Source organism: Anas acuta, chromosome 8 (assembly GCF_963932015.1).
Source record: "Anas acuta chromosome 8, bAnaAcu1.1, whole genome shotgun sequence".
NCBI classification, from domain to species: Eukaryota; Metazoa; Chordata; class Aves; order Anseriformes; family Anatidae; genus Anas; species Anas acuta.
In genome coordinates this window covers 28,598,536-28,611,072 of record NC_088986.1, presented here as the reverse complement: position 1 = coordinate 28,611,072, position 12,537 = coordinate 28,598,536, and the positions used below count along the sequence as shown (strand labels likewise).

Below are 12,537 nucleotides of genomic sequence, written 5' to 3'. Positions count from 1 at the left end.
TGTCTTTCTTAGCTGCACTTACATGTAGCTCAGAAGATTTGGTTTTAATTTTTATTAAAATAAATTTATTAAATAAATTAAGCACATTAAGTGACTTGGAGACAACTGGAGGAATTTGTCAAAACTTAACAAAATGCTTAGGGGTCTCCTAAAACTGAAAAAGATCCAAAAGATTCCTGGAAAATGAGGCCATCCTTTGAAGGCAACTGAATATAGCAGAAGCAAATGCTTAGCAGCTAAAAGGGCTTATAAGGAACACGGCTGGTCAGAAAATATCCCGATTGCAAACAAGGAGTATAACAGCATTCTGAAAGGTGAAGAAAGGAGAAAACTAAGGGCTTTGGTATGAAATTAACTAATAATAGCATATTTTGCACAGAAGAAGAAGAAAAAAAAAGATAGAAAAGAAGGATATCACTTGTAGTAGTAGTTTACATTCCTAAAAACTATGAATGTTTGGGAAACCAAAGGTGAGATGATATGGCAAGTCTTCAGAACCTGAACTGAAATACACGACAATGGATAAGAAAACAATGATATTTTAACAAGAAAAATATTGCCTAAGAGACTAATTTCTGGAGAGAGCGAAAATAATTAGCAAGTGAAAAGATAACATTAGTGCTTAAGAGTTAGGGTCAATTAAAACAGTCAAATCACACAGTGCAAATGTTTTATGTCCAAGAATACTAATGAGAAGGAGAAAGTAAGCATTAGACAATACTTAATTGCATGTGCTTCAGGAAAATCCCCAAAGAGAAAAAAAATGACTGTTTCTATTTAACAGAAGAATTGGGCAGTTAGGTCATATCAGGATTTTATCTTATTTTTTATTTATTATTATTATTATTATTATTATTATTATTATTATTATTATTATTATTATTATTAATAATAATAATAATAATAATAATAATAATAATTTTAATTTATTTTTATTTTTTATTATCTACCACTATTGTTACATTCATTTGGAAACCGATTTGTGGAAGCATTTGAGAAAACATTAACTGGTTGTTCATTTCCACTGTATGGAGATGAACTCAGTAACTTAACCTGCTTAACCTTACGTCTTCATTTCTGCAGCATCCAGCCTCTCATAGGAACATGGTCAGCTAGAGCAGGTTGCTCAGGGCTCTGTCCAGTCAGGATGGACATCTTCAAGGATGGTGACTCCACAGCCTTCCTGGACAGCCTGTTCCAGTATTTGATCACCCTCACAAATAAAAAGGAAATATTTTTTTGATGGAGCACCAGACTGAATTTAAAGTGTAGCTGCTGAAAGGCATGTTAAACATCATACCCATGGGTATTAAAAAGGAACAAGGTTTATCCCTCAGATACTAGCCAGGAGATGGATTCCAAGTCTTAATACTGATTTCCTACTTCTGGTGTGTGTCAGAATTATCTTCTATTGAATGAGTCAGAATGTTCAGTAAGAAATCTAAGATCTTTTTTTTAGCTCAAGATTTTATAGGAATGTTAGTAAAAAAAGGGAGTTTTCAAAGTTGAATGAATCATTCAAAATTGTTTAGAAATAAACATATAGAGATATAGCTTCAACTGCATACTCCTAAATAAATCTCATTTCTAAATGGAAGAGAGCTATAAGCAAGAGCAATTTATTTTATTTTTGACAGTCACCTGTGGATATAATCTGAATACCAGTAGCATCTGGTAATTTTTTTCTTCTGTATACACAACAGAGGTGAACCTTACCATTAGCGTAGCTTTCTGACTTGTCAAATCTAAAGCTTAGTAAATCCGAATACTACAGCTACTGCCAGTATTACATCAAGATCCTTCTTTCATTTCCCCCAAAAGTTCAAGGCTCTCACTATTGCCTAGTTGCTTCTTGTACAGTGGTTGTATCAGAGACTTCTGCAGGGGTTTCTTTTTGCCCAGTGCAGAATTCCACAAACTATTTCCTGGTGACACCCACAAAAGCAAAGTTACTGGTCTGAAAGCACGTTGAGTAACTGCTGTTCAATATAAATCAGTTACCAGAATAGCAACGATGCCCAAACTGAATAAAGTGAATATAACGTTGTAACTGACACTTTGAACAAGGTTTTTTGTGTATCTGAATAATAGACACTGATTTAAAAAGTAAATCAATGTGTGTATTAGGAAGGGTAATTCAAAAGAAAAGTATGTTGAATGATGCTGATTCCATAGGACATGTAATTTTACCTAGAAGCCAACAACCACAATTTTGAACATTCTTTGAACAATGAAACTTATATTTTAAAATAATTCCTTGGCTAAGCTGAGGTGTCAGACTCAACTCTATTTTGCAGAAATCTTTTCTCCGAATAAGGTGTTTCCAACAAGCTCTCCATTTGTTGTCAGTTTGAGGACTATTTGTGCAGGGAGTGTTGTAAATAATGCACAAGGTCACAGTTCTCCAGGAATGTCAAAGCTTAGCAGTTCTGATTTTGTTGACTTTTTTTTTTTTTTTTTTTGCCATTCATTTCTGCAGTAATCTTAATGATAGACTAATGTGATTATTACTTAATAACATTTTTTTCTTTATTAATTTAGTTGAAGCTTTTTGTCATGTCTGAGCTTATGTGACTTTTGTAATAGGATACCAGACTTAATTGGTCGTTGATTTCTCCTGATCTGAATTACCTATTAGATATGAAAAGTTCCCTACTTTATGCTTGGGAAGGGTCTTGTTCGTTACTCTGCCTGATATGCATCTCAGGCATAAATACCTGCGATGACAGCAAATAATATTGATCTGAAATCTCATTATAAAGGCAAACCAGTCACCTGAATTTTTCATACCATCATCTATATGATAATTCATATCACACTCAAAAGTTAAGATACTTACCTTCAGGGCACAGAGCTGAAAGGACCTTTACTGTAAAAACTAGAGGACAGCAGGATCTGTGGTCATGTTTAGTACAAGTACTATATATGTACTCTTGCAGTGGCAAGGTTGAAGAATTAGTCAGCTCTTGCTAATATGCAAGAAAAGAAGAAAAGCAAAGAACAAAACAAAAAAAAAAAAGGAAAAAAACACCCTCCAGCATTACATGGCTTAGTAAATTATGATATGTAAGAGAGATCTTGCCTTTAAGACAATTTCTTTGTAATTTTTCTGCCAAGCTCACATGCCATAGCCTCTGGAAATTTTATGACCATGCAAACAGAATGAATGTCATAAGTACAATCCTGTGTATCTTTAGAATTATTAAAAAGTTGAGAATAGTGCAGAATAGTGAAAAAGAAGACCATATCTCCCTTCTAAAAAGGGCAGTGCTGTGTAGATTTAGTGCCTTAAAATGGACAGTGAAAGGTCTGATGAGTTTGGTGAAGCAGAGGTGGAACAGGGATGGGTCAGGAGGTGATGCTGGGCCTGGGGCAATTTGCAGTGTGGTGTTGCTGGGGAACCTCAGCTCTTAAGAACTTGGATTCAATGATGTTAACAATAGATAATTTGAAAATAATGATCTGCCACTAAGCTACAACTAATGGGCTGTCTTTACCTCTACAAAATAAGAACAATGAAATGCCTATTCAGTTCAGGGGGTTCACTTCAGATCTGGTTCACTTAGACCCAGACCAGCCAAAAAAGAAAGCAAATTACTGATAGCTCACATTGAAAAGCAGGTAAGTTTCACTACAAAATTACATCTAATCTGAGAAAGCTAATGCAGTTGTTGGAATCGCAGTCTGTACTCCATGTATTGTTTGTTTCTTGGTAAAGTATCTTGGTGTTACAGCTACACTGTTTACTTCGTATTTTCTTGGAAAAGTCTCAATACCGTATATTGAAAATGCTCAGAATCTTATTAGAAGGTGGATTTGTTAGAATACTGTGTAAAAGGCTATATGGAAAAATGAATAAGAAAAAAATAATTGCAGTACTGAGGCTGGGACTTGCACAGAACAGTTTAATTTGAGTAAATAATGATGTAGTAATATATTCTAAATACATTGAAGTTTGTATATCTATAAAACCAATTTTAAGACTAATGGCCAAACTCAAATAGCATTTACAATTTCGGATGTGGAAAATGATTTAAATGCTTAGTTATCACCTTGAAAGCAATACACTGAAACACATTTTATAGTATTTTCCTAAAGCAGGAGTTCTAAACAAACAAACAAAAAAGCAATGGGTTCATTAAAATATCTTTAAACTGCATTTTTTAATAACATGCACCAATAGTTTAACATTATTTACAATGTAGTGATAGGCACTTAATTGTAGAGCTCACGAAGATGCAGTCCTCTGAACAGAATCTTTTCCACTTGTTCTACCTGTTCCCCTTCCCTTAGGAGTTACTTAACAGCTGCAGGAGGATGTTAACAGTATTTCCCCAAACCACAGGAGTGAAGTGGGTTACTTGCTTCCAGCATTTGCTTAAGCTATTGTTCTGCTGATGAACATACGTTTTTCAGTGAAGTAATAAATAGAAGGAATAAAAAGATTAAATCTGCATTCCACAGTTGCAAGGATTTGTTTGGTTAGATAGCAGTGCAGCAGGCAGATGACTTTGTTCTTGAAGGAACTGAAGGATGAAAAAATTACATTTGTGTTATTTGGGGCTGCTTGAAGTGGTTTAATTTAAGTGAGAAAGGCTCAGAAGGGGGTCAGAATATTAAAATTATTTTATTTTTTTCTTGAGGAAGAAGTTTTAATAAATACTGGATGTTTTGTGAATAATTTCATATTACATTTTTATTTTCTGTGGGGAAAAAAAAAAAGTACATAAAGTGCATACAGAAGCAGCTAGGTAAGAGTTTACAAAATTCCTACCTGCAGGCCTGGTATTTCCTATGCAGCCTCCTTTTGGCTATAACTGAAGTTCCAAGTTATGATTGTTTAGTGAGTTATGACAAATATGCCTGGCTGTTTCTTTTGCTTTTGTGATAGGTCAGCTTCTGTCATGAAATTGAAGAGGGTATAGGATGGTACGGAAAAGCATATAGTACGTGTGATACCACAATGAAACTTCAAGGAATCAAATTGCTGGGTATACCCTATATACCTATACCCTATACATCATTAACAGAGTTCTGTCCTTAATGTTAACTGCTTATACCACCAACATTTTGTGTTCACTGTCACCTCCTCTAAGTATGGAAGTTGCGTGGTATGTTGAGTTCATTAATATGAATCACTCGTATTGTGAGAAAAAATATTAGGAAACTATTTCTAGAAGGTGGTCAGTAAAAATGAAGGCTACGGGTCATTTAGTTTTAGTCTACACAGAGCTAGCTAGACAAATGGTAACGATTTCCTTTGTCCGGTACACACAACACACGGTATTTCCCTGTTAATAAAAAATCTTTTAGAACTGCTCCCAACAGGGATAAAATAATCTGTGTTACTGTAAATAAGGTTACACGCCTCTTTTATTTGCATATTAAACAAGTTATCTGCTGGCCAGTAGTCCAGTTTGCCACAAAACAAGTTTAAAAACACTGAGAAGTGAGTAATAAAAGCAGGACACAGTAACAAAGGGCCTTATAATTTAGTATTCTGGTGTCCTTTCAGGCAGAGACATGAATTCTCTAATTTCAGATAAACCAAGGTTAGACCTTAAACACCTTTAATGACAGGAATAAAACAAAGACACTAAAAATAGTAACATTTTTGAAATAGTTTCAAGTGTTCTGATAAATTATGCTGCTGATAGGAGTGCAATTACCTTTAAGATTGGAACCACTTAATGAAAATAACTGAAGCTGCAGTCCATGCTCGGAGTGAAGTGTCTCTGATTTCTCTATGCTCCGACATAACAGGTAACATCCGAGTTCACTCCTTTTTTTCTGAGATACATCTCTCAACACTGTGCTCAACTTTAAGAAACAATCTAAGAATTGTCCTAGGCTTCACCATCACCCAGACATTGTAATGTGAATTTTAAATTCCCAGAGGCAAATGCTCCCTTAACTTGTCATGCTGGATTCCTTCATTTTGAATTAATTGTATCTCAGCCTGTGAAAGGTATCAGGTGGCCATCAGTGGTGGATCAGTGTCCTTCAGATAAATAATGTGTCATAATCAGAATTGTTAAAGTTGTAACTTTTTATCAATTTCTGAATAAGAGTTCTCCGCAAAGTTGTACACCTTTGCACTTTTGTTTTACTAATATTCTTACTTCTTGGATAAGATGTGCCATTCTTTGCAGTTAATAGGCAGTGTGTCCCAGAGCAAATATGATGAACAGAAGAATCGACTTTCTGAATGGCTGGTAAAGATAATTTAGTACTGAAGTAAGAGGAGTTATGTCCTCTAGAAAACGTATTTCTTTCTAGTATTAGGAAAAATTCCCAGTTGACTGAATAAAGGAATGGCTAAGATATTTATCATCCATTTTTTCTTCTTAGCAAACTCACCAAAAACATCATTAATGCCAAGACTAAGTATATGAAGATTGATGTTGTGCACTTCAAGGGTTCTTAAGAGATCCCCTTGTGAACACATTAAGATCGTTACCTCTTAGAAAAATAAAAAGTCAGTAAAAAAAAGCTGAAGGAGGCAGATTCGGAGCTGTCATATTTTGAAAAAGATTTTTTTGAAAAATGACGGTCAGATCAGGTGAACAGCAAATTGTTCTGTTCTGCAGGTGCACCAAGTGCACATTTATTAGCTGACCATGTGGAAAGTAGTACACATGACCTCATTATACTAAACAAGTACAACATAAGCTCTTTGATCTTCTTTGGGCATTCTTGAAGTACATAAAAACATCTAACTCTTGAATGTTTTTCTATCTGTAAAGCTATCTATGTGTTCCTGCATGCTGGCATTCTCCTTTGTGGAAAGAGTTCTGTATTTAAACCCAGGCACACAAAGTCCTCCCTTCTCTCAATTTCATCTTAGACAAGAAATCTACTGCCCTGTGAAGTGAAGCAGTACAATAGATTGACGTTCTGGTGAAAGATGGTCTTCAAAATACTATTGCTGCAAAGATTTACACAAGGATTTTTAAATTTTACTTGGTTTTCAGTGAAGATCCAGTAAGAACGCTGAAGTGATGCCCTGAAGCATTTGTGTCATACTAAAGTATTGAAAAAGGGTATTTCAGTGCCCAAAGTATACTGGGGCTTCTCTGAGGATTTCCTGTTCATTTCTTAATAGGTCTCTTACGAATTGCAAGGATTTGAACTGGAAATTTATAATTGCTCAATCTGTAGGCAACTAGAAACACATTTTTAGAGTTATAGCTGTGTGTTGTTTCGACAGCTATTAAACTGCATTTCTGCAAACTGTTACCCATTGACTGAAGTTACTGGACTGAGAGTAACGTATCTGGGAGAAGACACAGGACACAGACAGCTCTGGACTGCTCTTCACTGGGTTTTGAATCACATTGCTCAGAAATGTTAAGGCAAGAGTTGACCATATATATTCAGCAATTCTTTATTTAGAGCATTCTTAAATCCTGTAGGTTAAATAATTCTATACGATTTTCATATTGACTAATGACTAATACTGTGGAAAACAGTGTCAATTAATTTCCAAAAAGATAATGAGATTTCCACACAATTTTTCGCTGTATTATAGTACTATGACTCAGTATTTCCAACAAAAATTGTGTATTACGGTAACCCTTGTTTGTACATAATATCCTTGTTATACACTCTCACAGTAGAGATGAATTAAATTATACTCTGAAGCAGCGTTAAAGTAATGCACTCTTCCTACAAACAAGTTCTGTTGGTCTCTGGGAAAAAGAAGGATTTTAGCAGCTAGCTGCGTAGTCTGCTGATGTGTGAACATTGTGGATTTTTGAAATCTAGAAACATGGCTGTTCCAAAGATCAAACTGCAGAAGTTACGGGTGCACTCAAAAACAGTTAACTTTTCAAATTTGCTTTTTTTTTTTTTTTTTTTTTATGTTAATGCTCCCAAAGATCCTATTGTCGCAAGCAATAAACATAGACAACAGATGCTTTTTGCAACTGTCCTTAATGATACTACACATAGCTCCTGTTTGGGACTGGACCCACCAGTCTTCCTTTGAAACACTTCTTTTGGCAAAGTTCAAAGAATAGAAACCCACCAGGTGTAGGATATACAACCATTATAAAAGTTAAAGGCATAAATTTTATTGACTGCATTGAAAAATACCTATTTTCAGATCTGTTTAAATCTTCAAAAATCAAACTTAAAAAACAGCATCTAGACCTGCTGAGCTTGTTCCCTGTCTGGTGCAGCATTACATTACTCTAAAATGCTCACTTGGTTATACTGCTGTGGTTATTTGGATATAGCGATCAAATGATGGCCACCAAAATAACACTTACAAAAGAAGTCCACTTTGTATACTATGAAGGTCATTTCAGAAAACTCCAGGCTTGCAGAAAAGCAGCACAGAGATGCCATCTAGCAGTAACTCTTAGAAATTTCCTAGTACTTAATAGTTCATTCTTTCAAGATACTGCTTTTGCATGTAGGAGAAAGGAAAGATTTTATATTCCAAGTCTTTTTATATAGTTGGCTTCCTGCTGAATATCTAATCATCCTGCTGGAAATAAAACTTTACTGAAACACATTATAATGAATAATTTCCTTGTATTTTTCAGTATAAATACAGAGCAAAATTAGAATCAAATTAACAGATGTGACATTTTAATGTGTCTTAAAATTGATATTCTACAATTAGCATTAAGAGTATTTAAAATTAATCATTAGTGAGCTGTCTTCCATTTGTTAAAGGCTAATTTCCAGAGCAGGTCAATATTCTACATCAAGCTTAGCAGAAAAAAAGACATAAAAATACAACATGGGCAATAAATTACTGCAATTGAAATAAAATTTTAATGTGCCAGAAATTTAAGAATAAACTATACATATTTTTAGCACATATTACCATAAGATGGCAATACTTAAATACTTTACAATGAGTAGATAACACAGTAAGTTTAGCATAAAACCCCTGTCATAGTAAGAGTGCCTGTGGACAACAGTCTTTAAAGTCAGTGATAGCTAGTTCTAAATCAAAGCTTTTTTTTTCTTATTTTTTTTTCTTGGAAATATTTAAAAGTAATAGATGAGTTACAGAAATTATTTATTACTTAGATATTATGCAGAACATTAATAGGAATGTACTGTGGCATGCTTTGAAACATCTGTCATGATTTATTTTCATTTGTGTGTGTCAAGGGCATCTAAAAAGTTGTGTCTAGTCATGAGCATGTTGCACAATTATTTGTAAAAGAAGGAAATAATCACCTCATTGTTTCCTAATACTAATTTCACGTAATATATTTGTTTCCAAACCTGCAGGGCAGAACATTGTTATTCCATTTAGCATAAAGTAAGCTAAATACCTGAGGATTGCTTCCATTTTTAAAGTGATTTCAATCATAACTTGTATTTATTTGCTGAAAACAAACAAACAAAACCAAACCCACAGACCTTGTAGTCATTTTGCATACATCATTTTTCACAGAAATACATCAACAAAACTCAACTATCATCTGTCATCTATATGTGGCACCTTTTCATATGCTTAAAGTGGAGCAGTATCTTAATCAAGGATCTGAATAACCATTTGTTCTCCTGTTTTAATTTCTGAAAACCCAATTTATCTCTGATAAAAAGCAGACTTGGATTAAGGGGCTCTTGTTTTTACATATTCTTAAGGACTTTAGAGCTTCTGGCTCATGACCTCTTCATGGAGTTAAAAGGGCCTGCAACGAACATTTTAATATCCCTGAAAATGTCACACACAGCAATGACTAAAAGGCCATTTTTCTGCCCTCTGCACAGTGTGCCACAGCACAAAGGACTAGAAGCAAAGTTTCAGAGATAATTTATGCAGTTCCATTCCAGTGGTGCATCCTGCTTTTCAGTGCTCGATGGTAACAGACACCTAGGATGGAACATTTCTTCCCAGTGTTGTTATGGGGCATATCTCTGACACCTAAACTAAGCAAAATTCTGCCAGCTGAAGGTCATCCACTTCATTAGTGGTTTTACTCTTCTGTGGATAGACAGTGATACAAATTGTGTTTATCCTGTCTTCAGGCAGCCTCTTTGCCTGCAAGAGATCTAAGTGTACCAGAAGGCAGAGCAATGACTGGAAACCTGTGATTGCGATGTGGCCATGTGCTCGGGCTCACACAGCTGAGGAACTCCTGTTCCCCGCCTGATACGAGTCTCTGCAGAACACAGCGATAGCGATGCTGTCAAATAGCTGCTATTTAATAACATATGGCTATAATTCATTATTAGCTAATGTTATTAATCATATATCATCTCCTTTTATGTTGTCACCGTATCTTATGATTACTGCAGCTGTAAATCTGTTTTTCACCGAATTGCTTATTAAGTTCCATCTTTATATTTTCGTAGCAGGAACACCCTTTTCACGCTGTTGGAAATTCCGTGCGTATTTTATACGACTAATTCAATTATTTAAAAGGGAAAAGCAAACTGTCAGAAGAGCCAAATCCTGTCTCACGGGGCTGCCTGGCACCCGAGCGGTGCCGCGGGGGGGACATTCACCCGCACAGCGGAGCGGGCTGCTGGGGGGGTGCCCGCAGTGCCCCGCGATCCTCTCCCTCTCCTCACTTTGCCGGGTAGGAGGCGGCACGGCACCAGGAGGCGGCTGGCAAGGTGTGAGCTCCCGCAGCGCCTCAGGCCCGCCGGGTTCAGCCCATCGCGGCGATTTCCGCGGCGCAGCGCGGTGCTGCTCCTCAGCCACCTCCTCCAGACCCGCACCGCCGCGGCTTCGGCACCTGCCCCGGGGGAGCCCCGGGGGAGCCCGGGGCCGCTCCTGCTGCCGCGATCCCCCCCGCCCCGGCCCGCCGAGCCCCGTCGGCCGCGGCACCCGGCCGGCTCCTACCTGGGCAGGGTGCAGGGCGGCCAGCAGGGACAGCAGCAGGAGCCTGGGGACGCTGCCGGGCGCCCGCATCCTGGCGCCGGGGCCGCCTCGCCTCTCGCCTCGCCTCACGCCGCTCCCCCCGCGGGCACCGCGCCTCCCGCCGCAGCCCGAGTGGAAGCGGCGGCGGCAGCGGCAGCCGCCCGGGGGCCGCTCATTCCGCGGGCGAGCGAGGACGGCGCTGCCCGTGGTGCCGGAGCGGCTCCGCTGCCCTGCCCCGGCCCGCCTCCGGCCCGCCCCGGCCCGCCCCTCCGCCAAACTTCGGGCCCGGGAGGCGGTGGCAAGGATGCGACATCATGGCTGCCGCCCGCCCGCTGCCCGCACGCCCTCAGGCGCCCCCTCGCGGGGCAGCTCCTGCGCGGAGGAGCTTGTGGCGGCTCCGTCCTGTAACAAAGCGCTGGTAAAATAGGTTACGGCTTTAATTAGTTTCCCTTACAGCGCTCAAGTTCACGACCCATAGTCAGCATAACCTTAGGTTTCATGCGTTAGTGGTTCTCAGACGGGCTGGGGCACGCCTGAGGTGCAGCTGGAGAGCAGCCGCCCGAGCCCGCGCTCCGCTTCACCCGGGGGCTGCCTGAGGTGGCTGCCAGAGCCCCAAGGGGCTGCAGAGCCCCGGTACCAAGCGGCCCCAGCGGGGTGCCCAGAGGCCTTGGGGTGTCCCCTTCCGTGCTTTCTCAAGGGCTTCTCTCCTGCAACTGTTACTGGTATTCTTTATTTATTTATTTTTTTTAAATCTGATTTGGCCAGAGAACTTAAGCCTAGGTGGTCATCAGAAAAAGCGAGTCTCCCTGCTCGCTTCATCCTAGTAGTTGATGACCAGGAAACATTTCTTCATTCTCTCCCCACAGCTCTATCCTATAGCAGCAATTCTAAATGCTGTTGTGAACTTAACAGTATTTGCTGTTCTGTTTGAAAGAGCCCCGGGTCCTGGATGCGGTGTAAGATTTACTAGCTTTTATTAAAACATATACAGCAGTTCCAGTATTCAGTGGTAGCAGACATCCTTCTCTTCACCAAAACCAACCTGAGGGTAATTTAAGTACTCACAGAGAGGAAATAAACTTGGAACTGTAAGATGTCATCTTTTCTGAGGGATTGGCACATTTTTACTACTTGGGGCTGATTGAAAAGGAAAAGTTTCCATATTTTCCTATTACAGTGTGATTGGAGCACCATTCCTCTCTCTTTAGGAACCTGCAGGAGGCTTCCTTTTCATCTTCCCATGAAAGGAGAGGAAGAAACAGCTGCTAACTGGGGACTGAGCTCCTGTGTGTAGGCAGTAGAAACAGTAAGTAGGTAGAGGATTATTTGGCTGCGTCCCCATTGTTTTGGTTTGATTTGGTTTTATCGGTTGGGGTCGTAGGAAGTGAAACGAAAAGAAGCTCCTTTTGTATCAGGCTTGGTATTAGGATTAAAGAGGAGAGAAGGAAATTGATTCAGGGAAACTAGTAAGACAGACCTGTCACTTCTGTTGTGAGATACAAATGAGTTTTCCAGTTTTCCATGGCAAAATGTATCAGCTTTACTGTTGGCATGTGTTTGTTGTTTTTGGTTGGTTGGTTTGGTTTGGTTTGGTTTTGGTCTTGATTAGATGTTAACTTTTCTGGGGTCTACATTTTCCCTTTGTACTTTTTCAGCAGCTACCACAGAAAAGCTAATGCTGTCATGGATTTTCAGGTGCT

The 12,537-nt window shown here is 38.8% G+C and overlaps 1 protein-coding gene across 2 annotated transcripts in view; it reads right to left on the bottom strand.

Annotated features, from left to right (window-relative positions):
- OLFM3 (olfactomedin 3) overlaps positions 1 to 11,087 on the bottom strand; it is a 66,399-nt gene extending 55,312 nt beyond the window's left edge. Inside the window, exon 1 of one of the 2 annotated variants that reach the window (XM_068689911.1) lies at positions 10,820 to 11,087. In XM_068689911.1, coding sequence (XP_068546012.1) covers positions 10,820 to 10,888 — 69 coding nt within the window. In that variant the 5' untranslated portion in view covers positions 10,889 to 11,087. The remainder of the gene's footprint in view (positions 1 to 10,819) is intronic. The other variant, XM_068689909.1, reaches the window with a different exon arrangement.
- Positions 11,088 to 12,537: the final 1,450 nt, after the last annotated feature.